The sequence below is a fragment of the Grampus griseus genome (assembly GCF_964374135.1).
Source record: "Grampus griseus genome assembly, chromosome: 21".
Classification (NCBI taxonomy): Eukaryota; Metazoa; Chordata; class Mammalia; order Artiodactyla; family Delphinidae; genus Grampus; species Grampus griseus.
In genome coordinates this window covers 17,084,922-17,107,470 of record NC_139015.1, presented here as the reverse complement: position 1 = coordinate 17,107,470, position 22,549 = coordinate 17,084,922, and the positions used below count along the sequence as shown (strand labels likewise).

At 39.3% G+C, this 22,549-nt stretch overlaps 1 protein-coding gene across 2 annotated transcripts in view; it reads right to left on the bottom strand.

Annotated features, from left to right (window-relative positions):
• Positions 1–22,549, bottom strand: part of MTUS1 (microtubule associated scaffold protein 1) — a 158,831-nt gene that overhangs the window by 47,782 nt on the left and 88,500 nt on the right. Inside the window, exons 5-6 of one of the 2 annotated variants that reach the window (XM_082680499.1) lie at positions 19,246–19,380; positions 16,889–16,927 (exon numbers count right to left, since the gene is read on the bottom strand). In XM_082680499.1, coding sequence (XP_082536625.1) covers positions 16,889–16,927; positions 19,246–19,380 — 174 coding nt within the window. Of the gene's footprint in view, positions 1–5,615; positions 5,959–16,888; positions 16,928–19,245; positions 19,381–22,549 lie in introns of those variants that run through there. The other variant, XM_082680500.1, reaches the window with a different exon arrangement.

Genomic DNA, 22,549 nt, shown 5'->3' with positions numbered 1-22,549 from the left:
AAGGAAGCTAAAAAGAAGAATGTGGATTCACAGTGAGATAACAAACGGGTGGTGGAAGGCCACATCTCTCATCTGGTGTTCTTGAATTTGGTCCTTTTGATGCCTTTTGCATTCTACAAATGAGTGAATATTTTAAAACTTTTTACAAAAAAATTCTAATATATATAGTTTTTTATGAAACCTTTCTAAAATGCTTTCACTGGCTTTTATATTTTGCAATGTGAGAAACACAAGAGAAATTAAGGTTTATTTAGCATCACCTTAATGCATGACTAGGATCCCCACCATAAATGCACTGCTAATATTTATCTCTTGTTAACACATCTTAAATATATAAAAATCACATAAGGTTGAGAACATTCTTTCTCAGTATAAGCATTATTTTGTAACTAAAAATTAATTCAAGAGATCAAAATCAAATATTAACCTCTACGTCCAAACAACAAAATGACTTGAAAGTGTTTAATTGACACATTTACAAAATAGGTAATCATTACCAAAAAACATTCATATCATAAAAGAGAAGAAACAATGAGGTCTGTTGCAAGATTCAACTTGTTAACTGATATACTTCCCTTATTTACAAGCTGCCAGTATTAGCTTTTGAGAAATAGCCGTTTTGCCTTCTCTGTGGCAGCCTCTATAATAGGGCTCTACTCCCTCTTATACCTGCATGTACTACAGCGAATGGAGAAGTCGAACACTCAATTTCCCAGCTTCCCTTGAAGGTAGAAACAGCCATGTGACTGAGATTTAGCCAATGAGATGTAAGCACCACCCCTTCCCTGGGTCTTGTTTTTCCTGCCTGCAGCAGGCATTGTGACATCATGAGGCAACAGTCATGAGGAAAAGGCCAAGAAAATAGCACAGGTGTTGATCCTGACATTACTGAGCCTCTGAACATCAGAGCTGCTGCTTTCTAAGAGAGACAAGCTCCTCCTTAAAGTATCTTAAACTGCAGCTAAAAGCAGTTCTACTTGACAGTCTGAAAAATGAATACCAAACCCAAGCACGTAACTTGATGACTTTCATTCTAATTAAACAAACTTATTTGCATTCTGCCTCACTCTTACCAAATATCTAGGCAAAACGGTTCTCTTTAGTGCAGCTTCAAGTAAATGAAAATATTTTGTTCTATTAATAATACTTCTCCTGCCTTTCCTCAAAATATATGTACATACACCCCTCTCCTTTGCTCGAGTAATTGCTTTTAATCTTACTAGCTCAGCAAAAAGAATTCTCTTAGTGCAGGGAATTGCCTTCACTTGAATCAACGAGAATATTAACTCTGAGGCTCAAAATGGCACTTTTCATAATAATTAATACAAGTATCTCATCTCCAGCTTCATAGAAAACCTGAATTCCAATAAACCTGGAGGCAAGGAATAGTTCTACGTGGAACATTCTCTTCCCTCCACTGACTCATAAAATTGAAACTCATAAGTTTCAAAATATGAGGCAGAATTCTGAACTAGACCGAACTGAAAGCTCTGGTAAGTCAGTGAGATCACTTCTGGACTTCTTAGAAGATGTAGCACTCTTCTGATGCTGAGATCGTCGTTCACGCCTGACATCCTGCTACGTTACCCGAAACCCTGACAAATCCACTCTCTTTCCTTGCCCCTATTTACAGAGGAAATCACATCCTGGACGGGACAACACTTTGTCAATATACTACGGCGCACAGTGTCCTGTGCGAGGGCTGGTCAAAGGGCCCGTTCTGTCTGGTTCCACATAACCACCATCCTATTGCTGGTACCTCTCCACATTCTATGCTCGGACATATTAAAATTCTTTCGTTTCCTTAAAGGAGCCAAAGTCTCCCTCACCTCCAGGCTTTCACATGCTGTTTTCTCTGCCTGGAACACTTTTTGTTTCTTGGCCACTTCCTCCTATCCCAGGGTCCCAGCTTAAATGGCGCTCCTGGAGGACCTGGATAGAGTCAGCCTCACCTGCTGGGCGCTGCCTGAGCACCTAGTCCATGCCCTACCGCGACGGCCTCATGTTCTCTGCCTGTCTCCCTGGTAAACTGTGGGCTGCGTAGGGGAGTTCCCTGGTGGTCTTGGGCTAGGATTAGGCACTATCATTCTTGTGGCCCAGGTTCAGTACCTGGTTGGGGAACTAAGACCCCACCAGCCATGTGGTACGGCCAAAATTTAAAAACTGTGGGCTGTGTGAAGGCAGGAGGCCACGTGTGGCTCAGTCCTGGCTACATTGTCAGCACCTAGCACTGCACCTGCCACACAGTACATGTCTAATACATATTTGTTTATGAGACGAATGACTTAATCCTGCAATGTGAAAGTCAGTTTGGAAGCAAGGGCAAGACTGGTTGGTGGCAAAGACCAAAAATATAAAATCCTTCAAAAAGTCCCAAAGTATTAGATTGGGTGATATGCAACTGTCAATATTTGACCATTTTCTACCTCTAAGAAGAGCATTTTCAAATTCTTCAATCTAAAAATAAAGCCTGAACTACAGCAGGCAGAGGGTGAAAACAACAGTGATTTCAAAGGATAGAGTCTTAGATTCTTGCAACCAATTAATTGTGGATAAATGAGGAAGAACAATAATTCAAAGGGTACTGAGGTGTGAGGACAGAATAGGGGGCAAACAGTGGTGTCGTGAAGAGAAAGAAATCAGGAGTATTCACTGAGTTTGGGAAATAAGGAGAGAATTAGTTTAGATAAGAAGAATTTTCAGTAACACATCCAGGGTTTTTTAATCTGTAGCCAGAAAATTCACAGAATTTGAGGTTGAAGAGACCTTGGAAATCATCTCATCTGATTCCTTCATTTTGTAGCCTTGTTTGGTTATGTGATCAAGGTCAATGACTTGGTTACTAGCAGAACCAAGGCTACACAGCCCCGGGCTCTTGGTAACCAGGCCAACTCCACCGCCACTGCAGCCACCAACACCACTTCTTTTATTAAGAATACAAACACAAGGGCTTCCCTGGTGGCGCAGTGGTTGAGAGTCCGCCTGCCGATGCAGGGGACACGGGTTCGTGCCCTGGTCCGGGAAGATCCCACATGCCGCAGAGCGGCTGGGCCCGTGAGCCATGGCCACTGAGGCTGCGCATCCGGAGCCTGTGCTCCGCAACGGGAGAGGCCACAGCAGTGAGGGGCCCGCGTACCGCAAAAATAAAATAAAATAAAATAAAAACGAAAAAAAAGAATACAAACACAAGCTACTGCTCACAGCCCATGTGGATAAGAAGAAATGCGATAACTTCAATATCTATTTTATTGGAAGATTTCTCAGACCCTCAAGTTATGTAATATGGATAAACTCACAAAAGATTCTTACTGGGGTAAGTAGAATTATATTCTTCACATAATTTTAAAATGCTTCCCCCACACAAAACTCTTTTTTCCATCACTGCTATTCACTAGATCTAACAGAATTACAGCAAAATTCACAGCTGGAAAAATCTAAAAAACCCAAAAATTCTTAACAGAGGCCCCAGGTTTTAGTCCCATCCCTGCCACTGACTGTGTGCCCTTGGGCAAGTTAATTCACTTCTCTGGGCCTCCGACTTCCTGGTGTAAAATCAGGTAAACTAGAGCACCACTAAGTACACTCTAGCTCTAAAAAGTACAACTGCAATCAAATGAATGTTTCAAAATATTTTTATGTAAATTAAAAAAATAAAGAGTACCCAAAATATCACTATTAGTTAGTCAAACTCTGGTAATAAAAGCCTTGTGCCTTTTGCTTAAGTTGCCTTGGAAAGCTATCTGCTCCACAAAAATGGTACAAACAACCTAAAACGTTCACTAATGGACGACTGGTTAAATAACCCATGGCTCATCCAACAACGGGATGTTATAAGACTACTAAAAAGAATGTGGTAGATAAGTGTGTTAACCTGAAAATCGAAGATATATTAATGTTTAAAAGTAAGCTATAGAAGAGTATATATGGTAAGCTTCCAGTTCTGTAAAACAAAAAGGGATATAAAAGAACCTGCATAGGCTTATATATGACTAGAAAATTACCGGAAGGATCAACAAGCACCCATGAGAGTGGAAGGGTGCTTCATCTGTGGAGGGGTGCAGGGCCTGGGTAAGAAAGAGGCTCACTTGGAATTGTACAACCTTCTGTACTGTTTGATTCTCTTTTGAACTTGGAGTGTGGATTGATTTTTTTTCTTAAGTTACAATTAAAAGCCATGACTAAATGCTGGATAACTTTGTATGAATATTTTAAAGTGCCGTGGGTCAAGAACCACCAGAGGCTTCCCCATTATTCCATTTAAACAAAACTTATGTGTCTTGCAAGATTTTTAAAATTTTTGTTAATGGAAAACAAATATATGAATATAAAATCTAACTGAATGTGTTACTGGTTTTGATTAAAACAGAAATATAATTTTTAAAGTCAAAAAAAGTTAAAAGCCATTTGGAGCTATTTTAGATTACACAAATTATTGCAAATATAGGGCACCCTTTTATTTTTATTTTTCACCTTTTTATTCTTTAAGGTTGAAAAAGTGACAGTGGCATTTAGGCTGGGAGAGACAGAGCCACTGTTTCCCTCCTGACTTATCCATTTACCTTCAGTTGTCAGCTCAGATCGAGAGGGAAAGGCTGGCAGACTCCAGTGACAGGTCAAGGCGAGTTATGAAACATGAGGAAGAGCCATCCCACAGAGCAGGGAGATGCCCCTGGGAAAACTGAAAGCAGTCAGCTGAAAAAAATCACTGGGGACAGAGACGGAAAACAAGACCCAGAAGGGCTGGCATTCACAGGAAACAACAAATCATCTATGTACATACTCATGGTTCTAGCACAGATACCGCTAACCAGCCCGAATTCAATATAATAGCACTCCAGTTTTCATAGCATAAAATCAACTTAATTTCCCACAGTTGCAATTATATATGAACAAGAGGTAGCCACAGTAGGCAAATGAATCCTCTAAAAGTGGACACACAGGTTTACACGTGCCTGAAATATACCCTACATTTATTTCCATCTCAGGCACAGAAAATAAAAAGCAGATACAAGCATTAAAGATCAGAGGCAGTCTTTTGTGACTGCAAACGTTTCCACCATGAAGCTTGGAAAACTTAATTTGTGGTTCATTTCCTACCTCTCCACGGCCATTACGATGTTTTATTTCAGAAATGTTTAGAACGTGGAAATCTTTTAGCATACCAAACCAGCCTAGTCCAATCTCAATGAGGAACTACGAAATGAAAACCTCCAGAAACCCTCTCATTTCATCTCCTTCTTTAAAGGAAAGAGAACTGTTTGTCTTAATTTACCTGTGTCCTATTTCCAAAATCATGTGAAGTAAAATGTAATTGAACAGGTGTTGATTTTTCCAGATTCGGCTGGTGTCAGAGCAAAGAGCTGGGCGCACCCAGGCAACAGTTCTGCTTTCAACAAACAAACCGAGCACACATCAGCTTGCAGACAGTAAAAATACCATACACATATGCTGAAACATAAGAGAAAACCGCTTATTTTTACAAATTATGCCTCGTTCTCTCATTAGAGCTTTCTTTCGCCAGTTATCTATCCCCTTAGAAAATTTCTGATAAACACCTGCAAGTTAATCAAGATGCCCCCCGTGTAACGGTAAAGAGAGATCTGCGCAAGACAAACCTGTGTGGAAAATGACAGTACTTTTCCTAAACCCTGAAGGGAGTCGAAGATTTCGAAGCAATCCTTTGGCAGTGAGTCGAACGTGAATGGTGGACAGGGAGAACTTGGGAGACAACAACATGTCTTCAGAGCAGGTGGAAAGACTTCACAGAAGAACCAGCTCCGTGGATTCTCACATACTGTCTTTTTAAACTCAGCACCCTTCTTCGAGGCCAAGAAATACAGCGAGAGGAAACATGCCTACATGCCAGACGTCACTCCACCGTACATGCACAAAAGAAAAACCCCAGAGCTATCCAAGTGCTTCTGGCTTCCGTCTCTACTCCCAGATGTTGCCAAAACAACGCTCTTCCTCTGAATAAAATCTCCTCCTAGCAAACCCAGCAGTCAGCAGCCTCTGAATGACATCACACCAAACATGCTTATGGGCTTATTATGGTTTTCATCAGAGATGGTGAAGGGGAGGAGAAAGTGGGTGGTCTTAGGCACTTTATATAACAACCAATAATGTCACAGGTTCTGTAATGAGTTGGAGAATCCTTAAGGGGAAATAACTACTTCGAGGAGTGTCTAATATTTATTTAGTAATTATAAAAAATTAAGACTTCATTAAAGTAATCTGTGTTCTGATGTTTTTAATTGTAATTATATTCACACTACTAGTGTGAATATGCCCAGTAGCACTGGGCATTTTTTTCAGATATTTTACATGTAAACCTATATATAAACCTGATACACTGGACAAAAAAATTTTAACGGCTTCAAGCAATAAATGTTCTCAATTACAATTTTAAATAAAATTCCTACTGTAACACCTGGAACTAACGTAGTGTTGTAGGTCAATTATACTTCAAAAAAATGTTTTTACTATAATATACTAATGACGGATTGATAAAAGGTTAAAATTCAACTCTAACACTCATATTCTGAGGACTTCACTAAGAGTCAGCAATAAAGGGTTAATGCAATTTCTCTACCAGATGTAACAATAGTTGCAGAGGAATAAAAATTAGTGAGTATTCTAAGGACTCCAATTATTGCTTGACTAATTATACAAAATCAGGTGACCTAAAACAAGATAGTAATGTTTTGAGACTAGGAACATCAGGAAGGTGTGATTATTGTTTATCAGTAAGAACTGAGATCTGGTAAATGTTTGAATAGAGTCCTTTGTTAAAGCACATTAAAATATGGTGGCAAAAAAACCAAAAGAGGTTGAAAAGATAAAGGCATGGACATAAGAAAACTGCACCTGCAAAATGCTCACTTAAGTAAAGCTAATATTATTAAACCAGGTAGAGTCCAACTCTTTTAATTTTAAAAAGCACAAGAAAACAATGTGTGAAAAATGATCGACGTGTGTTTCCAAGATTTCCAAGACTCAGTAACAGAAATGAATGTAGTTAACTGTTAACCATAAATGACTATTAAATGCTATGAGAATGTGCAGGCAGCAGTTACTCTTCAAGAAATTCTGTAGAGCATTTAGGGTGTGAAGAGGGAAGGAGACAGGCAGGAAAGGAAATTTTGAGTAATTCCTTCTCCCTTTTCACTCGCCCCACAGCCTGCCACTTCAGAGGTTGTCGAGAGACCAACCCAACAACCTGCGGGGGGTTAGGTGCGGGAAAATTACAACCTGTTCCTGCACAGACAAGGCGTCTTGTAAACATTGCACCCACGGCCATGCAAGCACAAATAATCAAGGAATTGAAGTCTAGAAAAGCTACATTTAGGTGGTGCCTTTTCACTCTATCACAATTTGTTATTATTAAACCGCAACCTTTTTCCTGGATTCCGCAAATTAATTTGCCATAAAGCACCACTCCTCCCCGCCCGCACCAAGAAAAGAAAAAAAGCTTGTAAAAACTAAGATAAACACAACACTGTAAAACAACTATACCCCCATAAAAAGTTTTTAAAAAACTAAGATACAAATCAGCATTAAAGGGCTTCCCTGGTGGCGCAGTGGTTGAGAGTCCGCCTGCCGATGCAGGGGACATGGGTTCGTGCCCCGGTCCGGGAAGATTCCACATGCTGCGGAGCGGCTGGGCCCGTGAGCCATGGCCGCTAAGCCTGCGCGTCCGGAGCCTGTGCTCCGCAACGGGAGAGGCCACAACAGTGAGAGGCCCGCGTACCGCAAAAACAAACAAACAAAAAACAGCATTAAAATTATAAACAGAAGACTGAACACTGATATTATTAAAGATAGGACACCACCCCTTATAGGATGTTTTCTGTTTTGTTTAGTTACGTTTTTTTGTTTGTTTAGTTTTGTTAGTTAAGTAACAGTAAACTCTAACGTATCCTGGTTAACGGGGAAATCCTTTAGCCTAGACTACCCAAAAGAAGAAATTAGCAACATGCCACCAATTTTTCATACTCATTAGAAAGTCTACTTGAACTACCCTAAGCTACACCACACAGAGTTAACAGTAATGTTGCTAACGATCTTTGTAAACAGCACAGCAAGGCTCCCTGCTTCTCCCTGTGAGTGACCCTACGTGGCCCTGTGTGGCTGTGGCCTGCAGTGTCTCCCATCCTCTGGGGAACTCTTCCTTCAAAGGCAAAAAACAAAGAAAAAAACAAAACAAAACAAAAACCAGCACAGCAAGGAACTACAAGAATAAAGAGAAGCAGTGCCAGTCAGAAGGAAAAGTCAAAAGTCAGAGGAGTAGTTCTTGTTTGTACAGCAAAGTGTACACACACACACACACACACACACACACACACACACACACACACACACACACACACACACACACACACACACACACACACACACACACACACACACACGGAAAAAGATGTTTGAGATGAATGACTAAGAACAGCTCAAGCTGGGTTTCCATTCTTTCCCAAACACAGTCTGCCTCCTGGTGGCAGTTGAGTACAAGTGCACCAAAGCAAAAGGGGCCTTAACAGCCAACTCATACAATATACTACATACCAAGCACACTCCTAAACACTTTATATGTATGCACTCTTTTAAATAATCGAAAAAGAAATTATTGTATAGTTCCAATTACTTTTATAATATATATACTTCAGGGGCTTGGGGAAGCACAGATTTTAAAACTGGCTCAAAACGTTTCCTTGATTACTTATTTGATCAGCTGTTACCACTTGTGTGCACACTGTGGTTTCTTTAGTTATACTAAATATAGAAGTACCCAGGGCTTCCCTGGAGGCGCAGTGGTTGAGAGTCCGCCTGCCGATGCAGGAGACAAGGGTTCGTGCCCCGGTCCGGGAAGATCCCATCATGCCGCGGAGCGGCTGGGCCCGTGAGCCATGGCCACTGAGCCTGCGCGTCCGGAGCCTGTGCTCCGTAACGGATGAGGCCACAACAGTGAGAGGCCCGCGTACCACAAAAAAAAAAAAAAAAAAAAAAAAAAAGAGACCAATATTTCCATAATGTCCTCTTCCTTAGTAGGGAAAAGAATGTCTAAGCTATATCGTGAATGACTGTCCAAAAATTCACATAAAGCAATTAGAAAAAATGTCAACCTCCACCCACCCTTAAGATTATAAGTTTTTCAAGATCAGTGGCACTGCCTTTTATTTCTTTGGTCTCCCAAAATAAGAGCAGTAATGTTTTATCCATGTACAATGTTTGTTTTTAAAAACTAAGAAAAAAAACATGTTCAATGTATAATTTTTTAAAAAATAAAAGTTAAATTAGGGGCTTCCCTGGTGGCACAGTGGTTAAGAATCCGCCTGCCAATGCAGGGGACACAGGTTCGACCTCTGGCCTGGAAGATCCCACATGTCACAGAGCAACTAAGCCCGTGTGCCACAACTACTGAGCCTGTGCTCTAGAGCCCGCAAGCCACAACTGCTGAGTCCGTGTGCCACAACTACTGAAACCCGTGTGCCTAGAGTCCGTGCTCCACAACGAGAAGCCACCACAATGAGAAGCCCGCACAGCGCAACGAAGAGTAGCCCCTGCTCGCCGCAACTACAGAAAGCCCACACATAGCAACGAGGACCCAACACAGCCAAAAATAAAAACAAACTTAAAAAATTATTCTAAAAAAGTTAAATTATCTGTACATCACAGTGCTCTGTAACCAGTTTTCTTAAACTTATAAATTTCACATTTATCTTTCCATGGCATTAAATAATCCTCTATGTTGTTATTTTAATGGCTTCAAAAATATTAAAATGTCGGTGAATATAAACAACACCTGTTGTTTAAACCATTCATACTGTTTGCAATTTTCCCCCTTCTAAACATTTCTGAAAAGCAATAAATAAGTCAATCAACTATTTTCCTAGAATCAATTCTGAAAAATGGAATTCCAGGGTAGAAGGCTTTCGTTATATGTCACCAAAGTGTCTCTGTCCAGAAAGGCTGTAGTAATTTATACCCCTTCAGTGGCATGTACAAGGCACCTGGTCCTCACACATTCACCAATAGTGGGTATTACTCTTAAAAATAGACAAGAACTGACAGCACGTTATTTTAATTGATGTTCGTAAACTTTTTTCATGTTTCTTAGTCCCTCATATTTCTTTTTTGTGTCTAATTTTTTTCTTTTCCCTTTTAATGAAGTATAGTTGATTTGCAATGTTATGTTAGTTTCAAGTGTACAAAATATGATTTCATATTTTATAAACTCCATTTAAAATTATTATAAAATATTGGGCTTCCCTGGTGGCGCAGTGGTTGAGAGTCCGCCTGCCGATGCAGGGGACGTGGGTTCGTGCCCCGGTCCGGGAGGATCCCACGTGCCGCGGAGCGGCTGGGCCCGTGAGCCACGGCCGCTGAGCCTGCGCGTCCGGAGCCTGTGCTCCACAACGGGAGAGGCCACAACAGTGAGAGGCCCGCATACCACAAAAAAAAAAAAAAAAAAAAAAAAAGCTTAAAATTATTATAAAATATTGGCTATACTCCCTGTGCTGTAGGTTAATTACATCCTTGTATCTTATTTTATACCTAAGAGTTTGTACCTCTTACTCCCCTTCTACGATATTGTCCCTCTTCCCTGTCCTCTCCCCACTGGTAACCACTAGTTTGTTATCTGTGAGTCTGTTTCTGTTTTGTTATATTCATTCATTCTATCTTTTAGATTCCACAGTATTTGTCTTTTTTGGATTCGATACAAGCATAACCTCGTTTTATTGCGCTTCATAGATACTGTATTTTTACAAATTGAAGGTTGTGGCAACCTTGTGTTGAGCAAGTCTATGTCACCATTATTCCAACAGCATTTGGTCACTTCATGTGTCTATGTCACATTTTGGTAATTCTTGCAATATTTCAAACGTTTTCATTATTATTATATTTGTTATGGTGACTGGTGATCTTTGCTGTTACTACTGTAATTGTTTTTTGTTTTGTATTTTTAAATTAAGATATGTACCTTTTTTAGACATAATGCTACTATTGCACAGTTAACAGACTACACTATAGTGTAAACATAACTTTTATGTGTACTGGGAAGCCAAAAATTCATGTGACTCGCTTTACTGTGGTGGTCTGGAACCGAACCCACAGTATCTCTGACATATGCCTGTATTTGTCTATATTGTGAAATGATCACAACAAGTCTAGTTATAGTTAATTAACATCTATCACCACGCTTAGAATGTTTTTGACAAACGGGAGGTCTAAAACTTTTGTTGTCATAACTAGTTACCCATTCTTTCATTGTGACATTCGTGGAAAGGCCTTTTCTATACAAGTGTATACTCTCAGTGCTCTTATCATTCTAATTTTTGTTTAAAACTTCAGTCTGGGGCTTCCCTGGTGGCGCAGTGGTTGAGAGTCCACCTGCCGATGCAGGGGACACGGGTTCGTGCCCCGGTCCGGGAAGATCCCACATGCCGCAGAGCGGCTGGGCCCGTGAACCATGGCCGCTGAGCCTGCGCGTCCAGAGCCTGTGCTTCGCAACGAGAGAGGCCACAACAGTGAGAGGCCTGTGTACCGGAAAAAACAGAAAACAAACAAACAAAAAAAACTTCAGTCTGGAATATATTTGCATGTAGTATATGAAGTAGGGCTCTAGCTCCTGATAAAATGATAGTCCTTGTTCCAACAAGATTTACTGAACAATCCATACTTTTCCCTGATTTGAACAGTAAATTTAACACATGCCAAAATAGCATTTGCTCTTTAAGTGTGAGAGGAGAGTTATAATCATAAACCAATACAGAAAGACAGCCTCGGGCTTCCCTGGTGGCGCAGTGGTTAAGAGTCCGCCTGCCGATGCAGGGGACGCGGGTTTGAGCCTCGGTCCGGGAGGATCCCACGTGCCGCGTAGTGGCTGGGCCCGTGAGCCATGGCCGCTGAGCCTGCGCGTCCGGAGCTTGTGCTCCGCAGCGGGAGAGGCAGCAGCAGTGAGAGGCCCGCGTACAGCAAAAAAAAAAAAAAAAAAAAAAGAAAGAAAGAAAGACAGCCTCATCCCTACTCTCACCGGAGAAAGCACTGGTCACACCGGTATTACCTCTTCAGAGCAGGTGTGCAACTCTCAACCATCTCCCAACACGTGGAAGAGGGGGTACAGAAAGCAACCCTATCCTCCTGTGCTGGATTTAGTGGTGGGGATGGAAGGTGCAGTGCAGTTCCTACTTTCCAGGGCAGACACCACGGCACCTGAGACTGATGATCTTGTGGAAAAGAACCAAGGGGCAGGATAAGTACAACTCTGGTGCTCTGGTATTCCTAAGAGCTTTCATGTGTGGTAGAACCATGGCAATAATAGTAATGGTATGTGTGGCATCTCCCTTATAAACAGTAAACCAAGTTTTATTTAGAGCCAATGTTGGCTAGACTCTTACAGCACCATAATCTTTAAATAAATTACAACAGCTAGACCCCATGAGGATGGTTCTTGACTTTCACCGGTTTTTCCTGCTTGAAGGATTTAAAATAATTCAACCTCCTGGAATAGAGCTCTAAAAGTACAGCCACTAGAACCATAAGAACAATGAAAAGGATTATCCTCGTCACTGTCCCTAGTAGCAGAGGCAGCTATCATCTGAGAGTTTTTTATATAACAACTCTGTGACGTCAAAATTACTTCTATACTGGGATTTTTTCCCAAAATATTCTCACGTTTCCAAATGAGAAATTTGAGGCTTTGGAGAGGCTTAGCAACTAGCCCAAGGTCAGGACACAAGTGGAATGCGGCAATCCCAAGATTTCAACCAACAGTCAATGCCTGAAAAGTTCATTCTCTTTCTGTTCCTCTTCCTTGTCTTACGAGATAATGGAACTGTCTTTGAAATTACTGATTAAAGGTTAAAACTAAAATAATGATACAGAATTTTCAACTATTAAACTAGCCAAACTAAAAAAAAAGAATAATACCCAACGTCGACCAGAGTATGGTGATGCCAGCACTCTTTGATGTTGTCAGTCGTTGTGTAAATGGATATGAAGCTTTTGGAAGGCAACTTGGTTGACTGAAGTGGCTATAAATATGCATGTGTTTTGATTTGTTTATACTACTTTTAAGAATCTATCACAAAAAACTTCCCTAAACTTTGAAGGTGATAACTGTCAAGATGTTCATCAGAGAATCATTTGTGAATGTAATGCAGAAGCACCCCAAATATTACAGAGTAGTTAAATGCCGCTGCATACGCTAAATATGATAGTCATTAAAGAGGGATTTCTTACGTTAAGTGACAACAGGATATAAAGTTATCTGAATTTTATTTAAAATCACAAATTTAAAAAAAACTAAAGGGTGATTTCTAAACCTCTACATGTTAAACTTTTTAGAACTTAGCAAATCGCTAAAAAGTGATTATTGCACTCTAGTGAAAACATATGAAGTTGGTCCACTTTAATCTCCACCAGTTTGTTGCTTAAACAAACCAAAAAAACCTATCTGAAAGCCATAAAATTTAATGCTCAGAGGAACACGTTTGTATGTGGAGGCAATGTCTTCTGTACGATCTAAAGGATGACGGTTGCAAGCAGAATATAAAGAAAGCCAAGGTGCTTTGCAGTCATAGGCTATCAGAGCAGGGAGAAGCCTTAGTGATCAATCATTGCAATTACACAGAAAAGAAAGCTAATGTTAAGAGGTTACATGACCCACAAAGTCATTGGCTGCTTGGACACCACTTCTCAGCATCCGAGCTGTTCCTCCGAAGGGCAACACACTGTGACTTTTCCTCGGCAGGCTCGTCATAACACTACGTTAGTCTTAAGTAATGATAACTAACCATCAGCTAGACGTTTATGATTTTTGGAAAATACATGTTCATACCCCGCAATCTAGATTAAAGCACTATGCTGACCCCCTTAAAATACATCTTTTTCCACTGCAATTATTAGAGCATTGATCACTCAGGGTGAATTGAAGGGAGGCATTCTCAAACTCTGTCATATGCCCCGTTTCTACTCCATGGTTAGAGGCTTTGCCCAGCAAAACCACTGCGTGAGTCATACTGTTCATTTCTTTTCTCAATCAGTTGCTAATCTGCCATTCTGGTAACCTGACCTATCAAGGGTCACTGATATGTTGAGGGTCAGTGGTAGGCTTTGGAAACAAGATATCATGTCAGTCCCACAATGGGCCAAAGGAAAACACCTAATGCTAATAGTTTTCCCGTGTGTAGAAAGAAGATATATATTGGAGATTATCTGTACTATGCCTGTGAAAACAAATATCCTTTACAATATTTCGTATAATCATAGACTTGGGACATGAATTAAGACTGCCTTTCCAAGTTTCATAAAACAGGCATATTAGACTTATTTAACCAGCCCCTTTACTGTGACCAATATCCATGGCAGCTTCCATAGCACAGAAATGTCACAAATACTTCCCCCCAAAACTGCAAAACTTGTATTTTGAAAACTACAAAACAATTGTTACAAGAAATTAAAGGAGACCTAACTAAAAAGGAAGCCATCCTATACTCATGAATCAAAATACTTCATATTGTAAAGACGGCAATACTCCAGAAATTCGTCTACAGAGTCAATGCAATTTCTATCAAAGTCCTAGCTGACTTTTCTATGGAAATTGACAAGTTGACCCTAAAGTTCATATGGAAATTCAAGGGACTCAGAATAGCCAAAACAATCTTGAAAAAGAAGAACAAGTTAGAGGACTCACACTTCCTGATTTTAGAACTTATTACACCACAGTAATCAAAACAATGTGGCATTGACACATAGATCCATGAAAAGAGAGTCCAGAAACATAGCCTCACATTTACAGCCAACTGTTTTTAACAAAGGTGACAAGACATTCCAATGGAAGAAAGAATAGTGTTTTCAACAAATGGTACTGGGACAGCAGGAAATCTACATGCAGAAGAATTAAATTGGATCCCCTACTTCACAACAAATGCAAAAATTAACTCAAAAATGGATCAAAGACCCAAGTGTAAGAGCTAAAAGTATAAAACTCTTAGAAGAAAACATAGGCATAAGTCTTTACGACCTTGTATCTAAGCAATGGCTTCTTAGATATAATGCCAAATAGATACACAACGTAAGAAAAAAATAGATAAACTGGATCTCATGAAAATTAAAAATATGCCTTAAAGGGTACTATCAAAAAGTGAAAAGACAGCCTACAGAATGGGAGAAAATTATTTGCAAATCATATCTGATAAGGGCCTAATATTCAGAATATATAAAGAACTCCTATAATTCAACAATAATACAAATTATTTTAAAATAGGCAAAGGATTTGAATAAATGTTTCCCCAAAGAAGGTATACAAACGGCCAATAAGCTTCTGAAAGGTGCTCAACATCTGATGAGCCATCAGAGAAATGTAAACTGAAACCACAATGAGATACCACTTCATACCCATTAGAATGGCTATAATAAAAAAGGCAGACAAAAGCAAGTGTTGACAAGAATGTGGAGAAACTAGACCCCTCATACATTGCAGGTGGAAATGTAAAATGGTGCAGCCACTTTGGAAAACGCTCTAGAAGTTTCTCAGTTAAACACAGAATTATCATATCATCTAGCTTTCAGATAAAGGTTACCTGATTTTCTAACATACAGTCATTTATAGCATACTAGCTATCCTTTTCTCCTAAATATTAGGATGCGCTGGAAATTTAAAATGAAAGAAAATGAAAATCTCAGTGTGCAGAATAGTTCTTTTGGCTTTTAAAATTAGTTTGGTAAACATATATGTTCAAACTCAGGCTCTTGCAAACCTTTAGAATTTAAATCGCTCTGCATGGCTGGGCCCTCTCTAGCTTTAAGAGCCTATAATAGGTCACACTTCCCTGCCTTATTAAGCTAAGGAAATCAAACATGTCTTGGGAGCCTCAAAGATATTAGTTATTCCATATTTAAGGTTACCCACCCCATTTGCTTTGATTACTATCTATATACAGGGGGTCAAAAATTTATACTTCCTGCCCAGGCTTCCCTCACTAGATCATAGCCTTTAACCAGGCCTCTCACTGGAACAAGTAACCCTCCTTGTGATTTTATATTTTTTTGTGCAGTCCTTTGACTTTTCTGTAAGCTTTCTGAGACAAGGTCCTTGCTCGTTTTGGGCAAACCTTTATATCCTTAGCAGCCAACACTGTCACGATGCACGATAATCTGTAGTCAGTGTGTTATAATAATACCCTTCTCCCCTTTGATCTGCTGCTCTAATCCTCGGTGGACTTAGAAGCCATACAACTGTCCTATAACTGCATACTAAAGAAGAGAATTCAAGTAGTGGATGGGGACCTAATCAGCTATAGAGAAAAGATAGAAACTTCTATATTTTAATGAATCTTCTATGGCTTCTCAAGAGACAAAGCTTTTTGATTTCCAGTTGACGTTCAAAGGTTCAGTGAGTGAGGCTGCAGGCTGTCTTAGAGATGGATGTGACTTTGTTCAATAGAAGTATAAAAAAGAAAAGAAAAATGTTAAATGGCTGAACTATGAAAGGTGTTAAAACCTGATCTTGAGAGCATTTAGCAATTAAAGACTATCCAATTTTAAAATAGCTTATTTCTTGTAAAACAAAAAAGTACATTCTCTACATCTCCACATTTTAAATATTAAATATGCTCCACATCTGAAAATATATCATTATTTAAAAAACAAATTATCTGTGATTAATAAAACGTCCTTCTGCATCAGATGGCTTGGCAATTGTGCTCACCAAGTTTTAACCCTATGCTGATCAAGGTCACAAGCAGTTATGTTTATGCCACAAACCTGAAATTATATTTATAAGCATACTAGTGAAAAAATCACTGCAAATATACTTGAATACTTGTAATGATAATATAACTTTACAAAAAAACTCTTTTTCTCCATCCATATTTAAGGGGTCACTTACCCGCATTCAAAGCTGTATATAGACCTTTTCTTGAAGGACCTAAAATGGAAATATTTATGTTTTATAGAAAATATCATTAAAAACTAAACCATTTAAAAACTAAGTTTTTTTCCAAAAACAATCCATTAACACCTAAATTTTAGGTTCCTGATGGGAAATTCCACTGAGATTTAATCAACTTTATTGAGTTTATACTTAGAATATCTAAGGATAAAATATTCCAAATAACATCAAAATAGTAGTTTAAGGGTGATATTATTCATTGTCAAAATTAAACATGCTAGGGCAAACTACGATATTTTTTCAGTTCAAGAACTGCTGAAATTCAAATTTTAACAGTACTAAATTTATACATGTATTACACACTTGATGCTATTCCACTGCTGATAGAGCAAAAAGGCCCAGACTACAAAACACAGCTACTAGGGTGTGATTTCTAAAATTGCCAAGTATTAAATCCAGTTCTCTTGCTATTCAGCTATGAAGGAAAACATACTTCAGCTTTTCCTCCAAACTGATACAATATAAAATACAACCAGGGGAATTATTTCACAATGTATATGTGTATTAAATCAAATATAATTTTAACTGTCAATTATACATCAATAAAGCTGAAAAATAAATTCAACCAGGAGTGGTAACAGGTACAGAGCTACAAAGAGAAGTCACTAGACGACTATGAGCACGTCTTCCTGTTGTGACAGAGTCATTTCTAGGGCAAGTCACCTGCAGATTATTTAGTTAAAACAGCTGCCACATTCTGTGGAATTTTACAGAGATGACAATCTCTTAAAGTATGTGGCTGTTATAAATGGACAGCATTGATTCCCAGTCAAGTAAAACCTCTGTGATACAAAAGCTTACAAATTCAATGGCAAGACATTTTAGAATACTGAGGTTCCCTGTTCTGCAAACGTATCAGAGAAATCATGCCATTCTAACTCTCTGAAAGGTACCTTAGTATCAAAGTTCGACATTTCTTTCCAGTTACTGGTGTATGTGTAGATTACAGGGCTTTATCATCATCAATACAAACCATAGATTCATATACTGATGTCATCCCACCGAGGGGTAATTTGATGCATCAGAAATTTGTTTAAAACCCTGGAAGATGAGAACCTGCTGGTACCCAGAAGAATCTTTTTGCCAATATCTATGCCTATTCTCTCTTGAATTCAGTAGAAAAGAAAGTGTTGATAAACATTCACTAGGTAATTAACCTCAAGTTACCACGTGATCCTTTACATAATGTAACACACACACACACACACAAATATTGAGAAGGACACAGAGCAACAGACACACACTGCTTTGAGAGACTAACACATTTCTGGAAAGTTATTTAGTAATATGATAACAATTTCACAAAGATTCACACAGTTTAACCCAGTGGTTCCTCTTTTAGGAATATCCCACAGAAGTAACTAGAACCTGAAGCAATGAATAGTATTCACATTCAGAGATGTTCATCTCAGTATCACGTGCCATAGTGAAAGACAGAAAATGTCCAGGAACCAGGGAATTGGAAAACAGGAGACTATTTCATAGCCATTTAAAATGAAGACACTCTCATGATATACTATTAAATTAATAAAAAGCAAGGCACAAGAGAATGTACATATTATGCCCTGAGTTTTTGAAACAAAAACAAAGCTATTATATATGCAGAGGGAAAGAAAAGGAGGAAAGGCAACAGTTATTCATGGTTGACGGGATGAAGGAGGATGCTGTACATTTCTGTGCATTTTAAGCCCTCTAATATAAATATGCATCACATATTACAGCTCAAGCTTCTCATTCACAATTATTCTTTCAGTTAAGCAATCTTTCAATTCACTAAGCAACAACTGCTAGTGTGCTTCAGCTCCACTGTGATAAAGCTGCACGAAAACATTCCATATGAAGTATATACCACGTATGTTGTAAACTTGAAAGTTAACCTTCATAGCTGTAGCAATCAAGAAGTGAGTGATACAGAGAAGAAGAGATAAAGAACATGGGGGTGGGGCGCGGGGGACATGGTTGGACCAAAAGTGTGATGTAAACCGTGCACTTCTATCTCATTATTCTAGATCCCCACCTTCGCATAATTTAACTCTAGAAGTTTCATTTATTTTCACGTTATACCTTTGTTCTATCTGCTGATTTATATGTATCAAGTTTTAGCTATAGAACCTACAGACTCTCAGAACAAGAATAGCTCCATCAGTGTAAAAATGTATTATGTCTTTATTCACCAGACTTTTTGTAAATAAATATTCAATATACCATGAACCTAAATGCCAAAATTTAACCTCCTGTAAGCCAGGGACTTAAAAAGCCTTGCCCTCCTCTTCTCTCCACAGTGAGGTCCATACCTTTTGGAGGCGTTTTTAGTAAGTGCACGTGAGCTCGGGGTACCAAAGGCTTCAAATATAAGGATCCTGAGGAGCCATTTTGAAATGCTGGTTTCGGAGGTTTTTCCTCGTATTTGATGACAGCGTTATTACCAGCTGGAGTAAAACAGAAAAGTACATTTTATTTTACAGATAAACACAGTATGAGTCTTCCACGACCTATCTTTCCTCTTTAAATCAACAAGTGCTCACTAAGCACCTACAGGCGTTACTGTATGTTGGGAATACAAAGACGGATAACAGGTAGTTCCTAGCCTCAGGGATGCAGTGTGAACGGTAACCAGGGTGACCTTACATCTTGGCACAGCCCAAGTTTATGCCTCTTTTCCAGGGCAGCTTTCATCCCAGATAAAAGTTGGGAGATATTTCGGTATCCTTGGGGGTCCTGGAACCAATCCCCTGTGGATACCAAGGGACGACTATAATGTACAAGCTCCTTGGTAGCTGCAAAGGTGAGATCTGGTTCTGATCCTTCTGTGCCACTGCAAGAAGCTGAAACTCCAACATCTGCCCTAGAACAAAGGCACCTAAGCCCTAAAGCTAAAATATAAAAGAGAATTCCACCTAAATAATAAAAACCATCTTTTATATTACACGTAAACCTTTCCTCTCTCACTTACACAGGAATCATCTCTGGGGCGGGGTGGGGGGAAGTTTCCAGGCACTAAAAGAATTGAAGGAAGGACTTCTGGAGAAAGTTTGAGGCACTAGACAATTGTGCTTAGGCTGTGGTATAATTCTGAGTCCACGACAGTTAACTAGGCAAAGGGGGCTCCCAAAGAAGCAGACCTATACTATTTCCTGGGAAAAGGTCAGAGTGAAGGTGAGCAAATACTATATTTTAGGTATAATATGTCAACGGGTCCTGGAAAGGGCATCTGCTACTTTGCTAGTCTCTGATTTTGCTTCTCTTTCTTCACTGGGACTCTAAAGACAATCCTAGCGTATCAAAAGACAGTGACACTTTGAAATAAAGAACACAGCTTTAAAAAAATAGTGATAATTTGTAACTTGTTGATTTTCTACCAGAATGAAAATTTGAAACCACGGAGAAACATTTAGACAAAGCCTTCAGTAGATGTCTTGCTTACTCTTGTTTATTCTTTTGTCCAATAATGACTGAAGCCCTCGGCATCAAAAAACTCAATATCTTTCAGTTGCATAAGACAACTATGTAGACTATATAAACCTATATATGTTTATACAGGTTCTTTGTAAACTGTGAATTTCCTTTTCACATTTATGGCTTCTCATTGGATTTAAAAAAAAAATAACCCAATTCTTCTACTGTATCCTTAAGATTTGTATGGGACAGGGGAAAGGCAGAGGGAAAAGAAAGAGCAGGGCCTGTGTCCTGCGCTCTGAATTCAAAATGAGAATGCATTTTCACATTATATTTTTGCTAAAGGTGTATCAGGTCCATAACAAGGTCCTATGAAATAGCGTTCCTGGCTCTGGTACAGTTGAGAGGATTCCGTATTAGGAATTTAACCAGCATCACCATCACTTATTGCACTGTTTTCGGCTGAGGGTATCTACATTTTAAAATCTCCTAAGGGTCAAAAACCTTAAACGAAAGGCTTGAAAAGTCAAAAATAGTACCCGCATGTAAAGATAACAACATACAAAGCCGTTTCAAATTTTATTTAGTGGTAACAAAAAAGGAGGGTGAGGAGAGCAGCAGCAGTGATCTAATTAAGGATGAAAAAAATCGGTATTTCCTTATCATTCTAAACTTCTCCTTTTAATCCTCCATAACTGAGTAATCTTTGAAAAAGTACAGTGTCCAGAAGCTCGGCTCCTACAAGGAATTTTAACAGCACTGCTTGGCTCTTCCTAAGAGATTATCATGTTATACACAACACTCAAGAGTGTAAACACAGCACTTTGCCCTTTTCTCTCCATAACTCAGGAGGAAAAAATCCTAACAAAAATACTTTGAAAGTTTTATGGTTCTCTATTCCCACAAAAGTTAACCTTTTTATCTGTCTCCCCCTGCTAACCACACAAACCACTAGTATGTTTATGTCACCATATACTTACTGGGCCAGAGGGAAATCTGGAGGTTCATTCATTCACTACCTGGTTTCCAGGCTTAATTGCCCCGCCACCAACCCAGATTGGATTTTTTATAATTATTTTCTAAATAATCTTCAACACCCAATGCTAACCATCCAATTCCATTCTAATAATCAACACTTATAATCACAAATTTCTTTATTACCAACCTTGATCCCTTCCTTCACCTCCCATTTCTAGAAAGGGGTGAGTGGTCAACATTATTTACAAATATTTATAAATTTGAAGACAGCTAGAAAGTTTTCTCTAGGCTAAACGGTCCCAACTCCTACAACGGTGCTTACAGATGTCACACTTAAACCTTGTAAAGACATGCTGTCATTCTCCCCTGATCTACGTCAAGTCCCCCTACAAGGAGCCACCTATTTGTTCTTCCTGTGCACAGATAACACTTCCCATATTAGGCCAAATCAACACAGAGCCTTCCCTCCTACTGACAAGTTTCTGTCAATTTCCTATCCTTCTTTCCAATTCCCTCTTTCCCCAGAACCTGGAGACTTGGTTTTTCCAACAAGTTTCTGTCAACTTCCTATCCTTTTTTCCCAATTCCCTCTTTCCCCAGAACCTGGAAACTTGGTTTCTCCCAAGTTGACAGGGAGCTAATGTAAATGATAAATACTTAAGATACTACTACTATAAAATTCAGCATAACTTTTCAAAGGATGGATGGGGAATGATTTCAGAGTCTTAAAGAAATGGAACCAAAATGTCATAGAGCAGGTTTTTTAGATGTTCATGTAAAATGGTAGTGGGTTTCAATCAACATTTCAACTTATGCTAAATCAAAATCCAAGAAGGGAAGTAAATGATGTTATTAGTCTCAACCATGTATTATAACAACCTGGGGACTTCCCTGGTGGCGCAGAGGTTAAGAATCTGCCTGCCAATGCAGGGGACACGGGTTCAAGCCCTGGTCTGGGAAGATCCCACATGCCACGAAGCAACTAAGCCTGTGCGCCACAACTACTGAGCCTGCACTCTAGAGCCCGCGAGTCACAACTACTGAGCCCGCGTGCCTAGAGCCTGGGCTCCGCAACAAGAGAAGCCACCGCAATGAGAAGCCCATGCACCACAACAAAGAGTAGCCCCCACTTGCCGCAACTAGAGAAAGTCCGTGCGCAGCAACTAAGACACAACGCAGCCAAAAATAAATAATAAATAAACTTATTTTAAAAAACTTATAAAT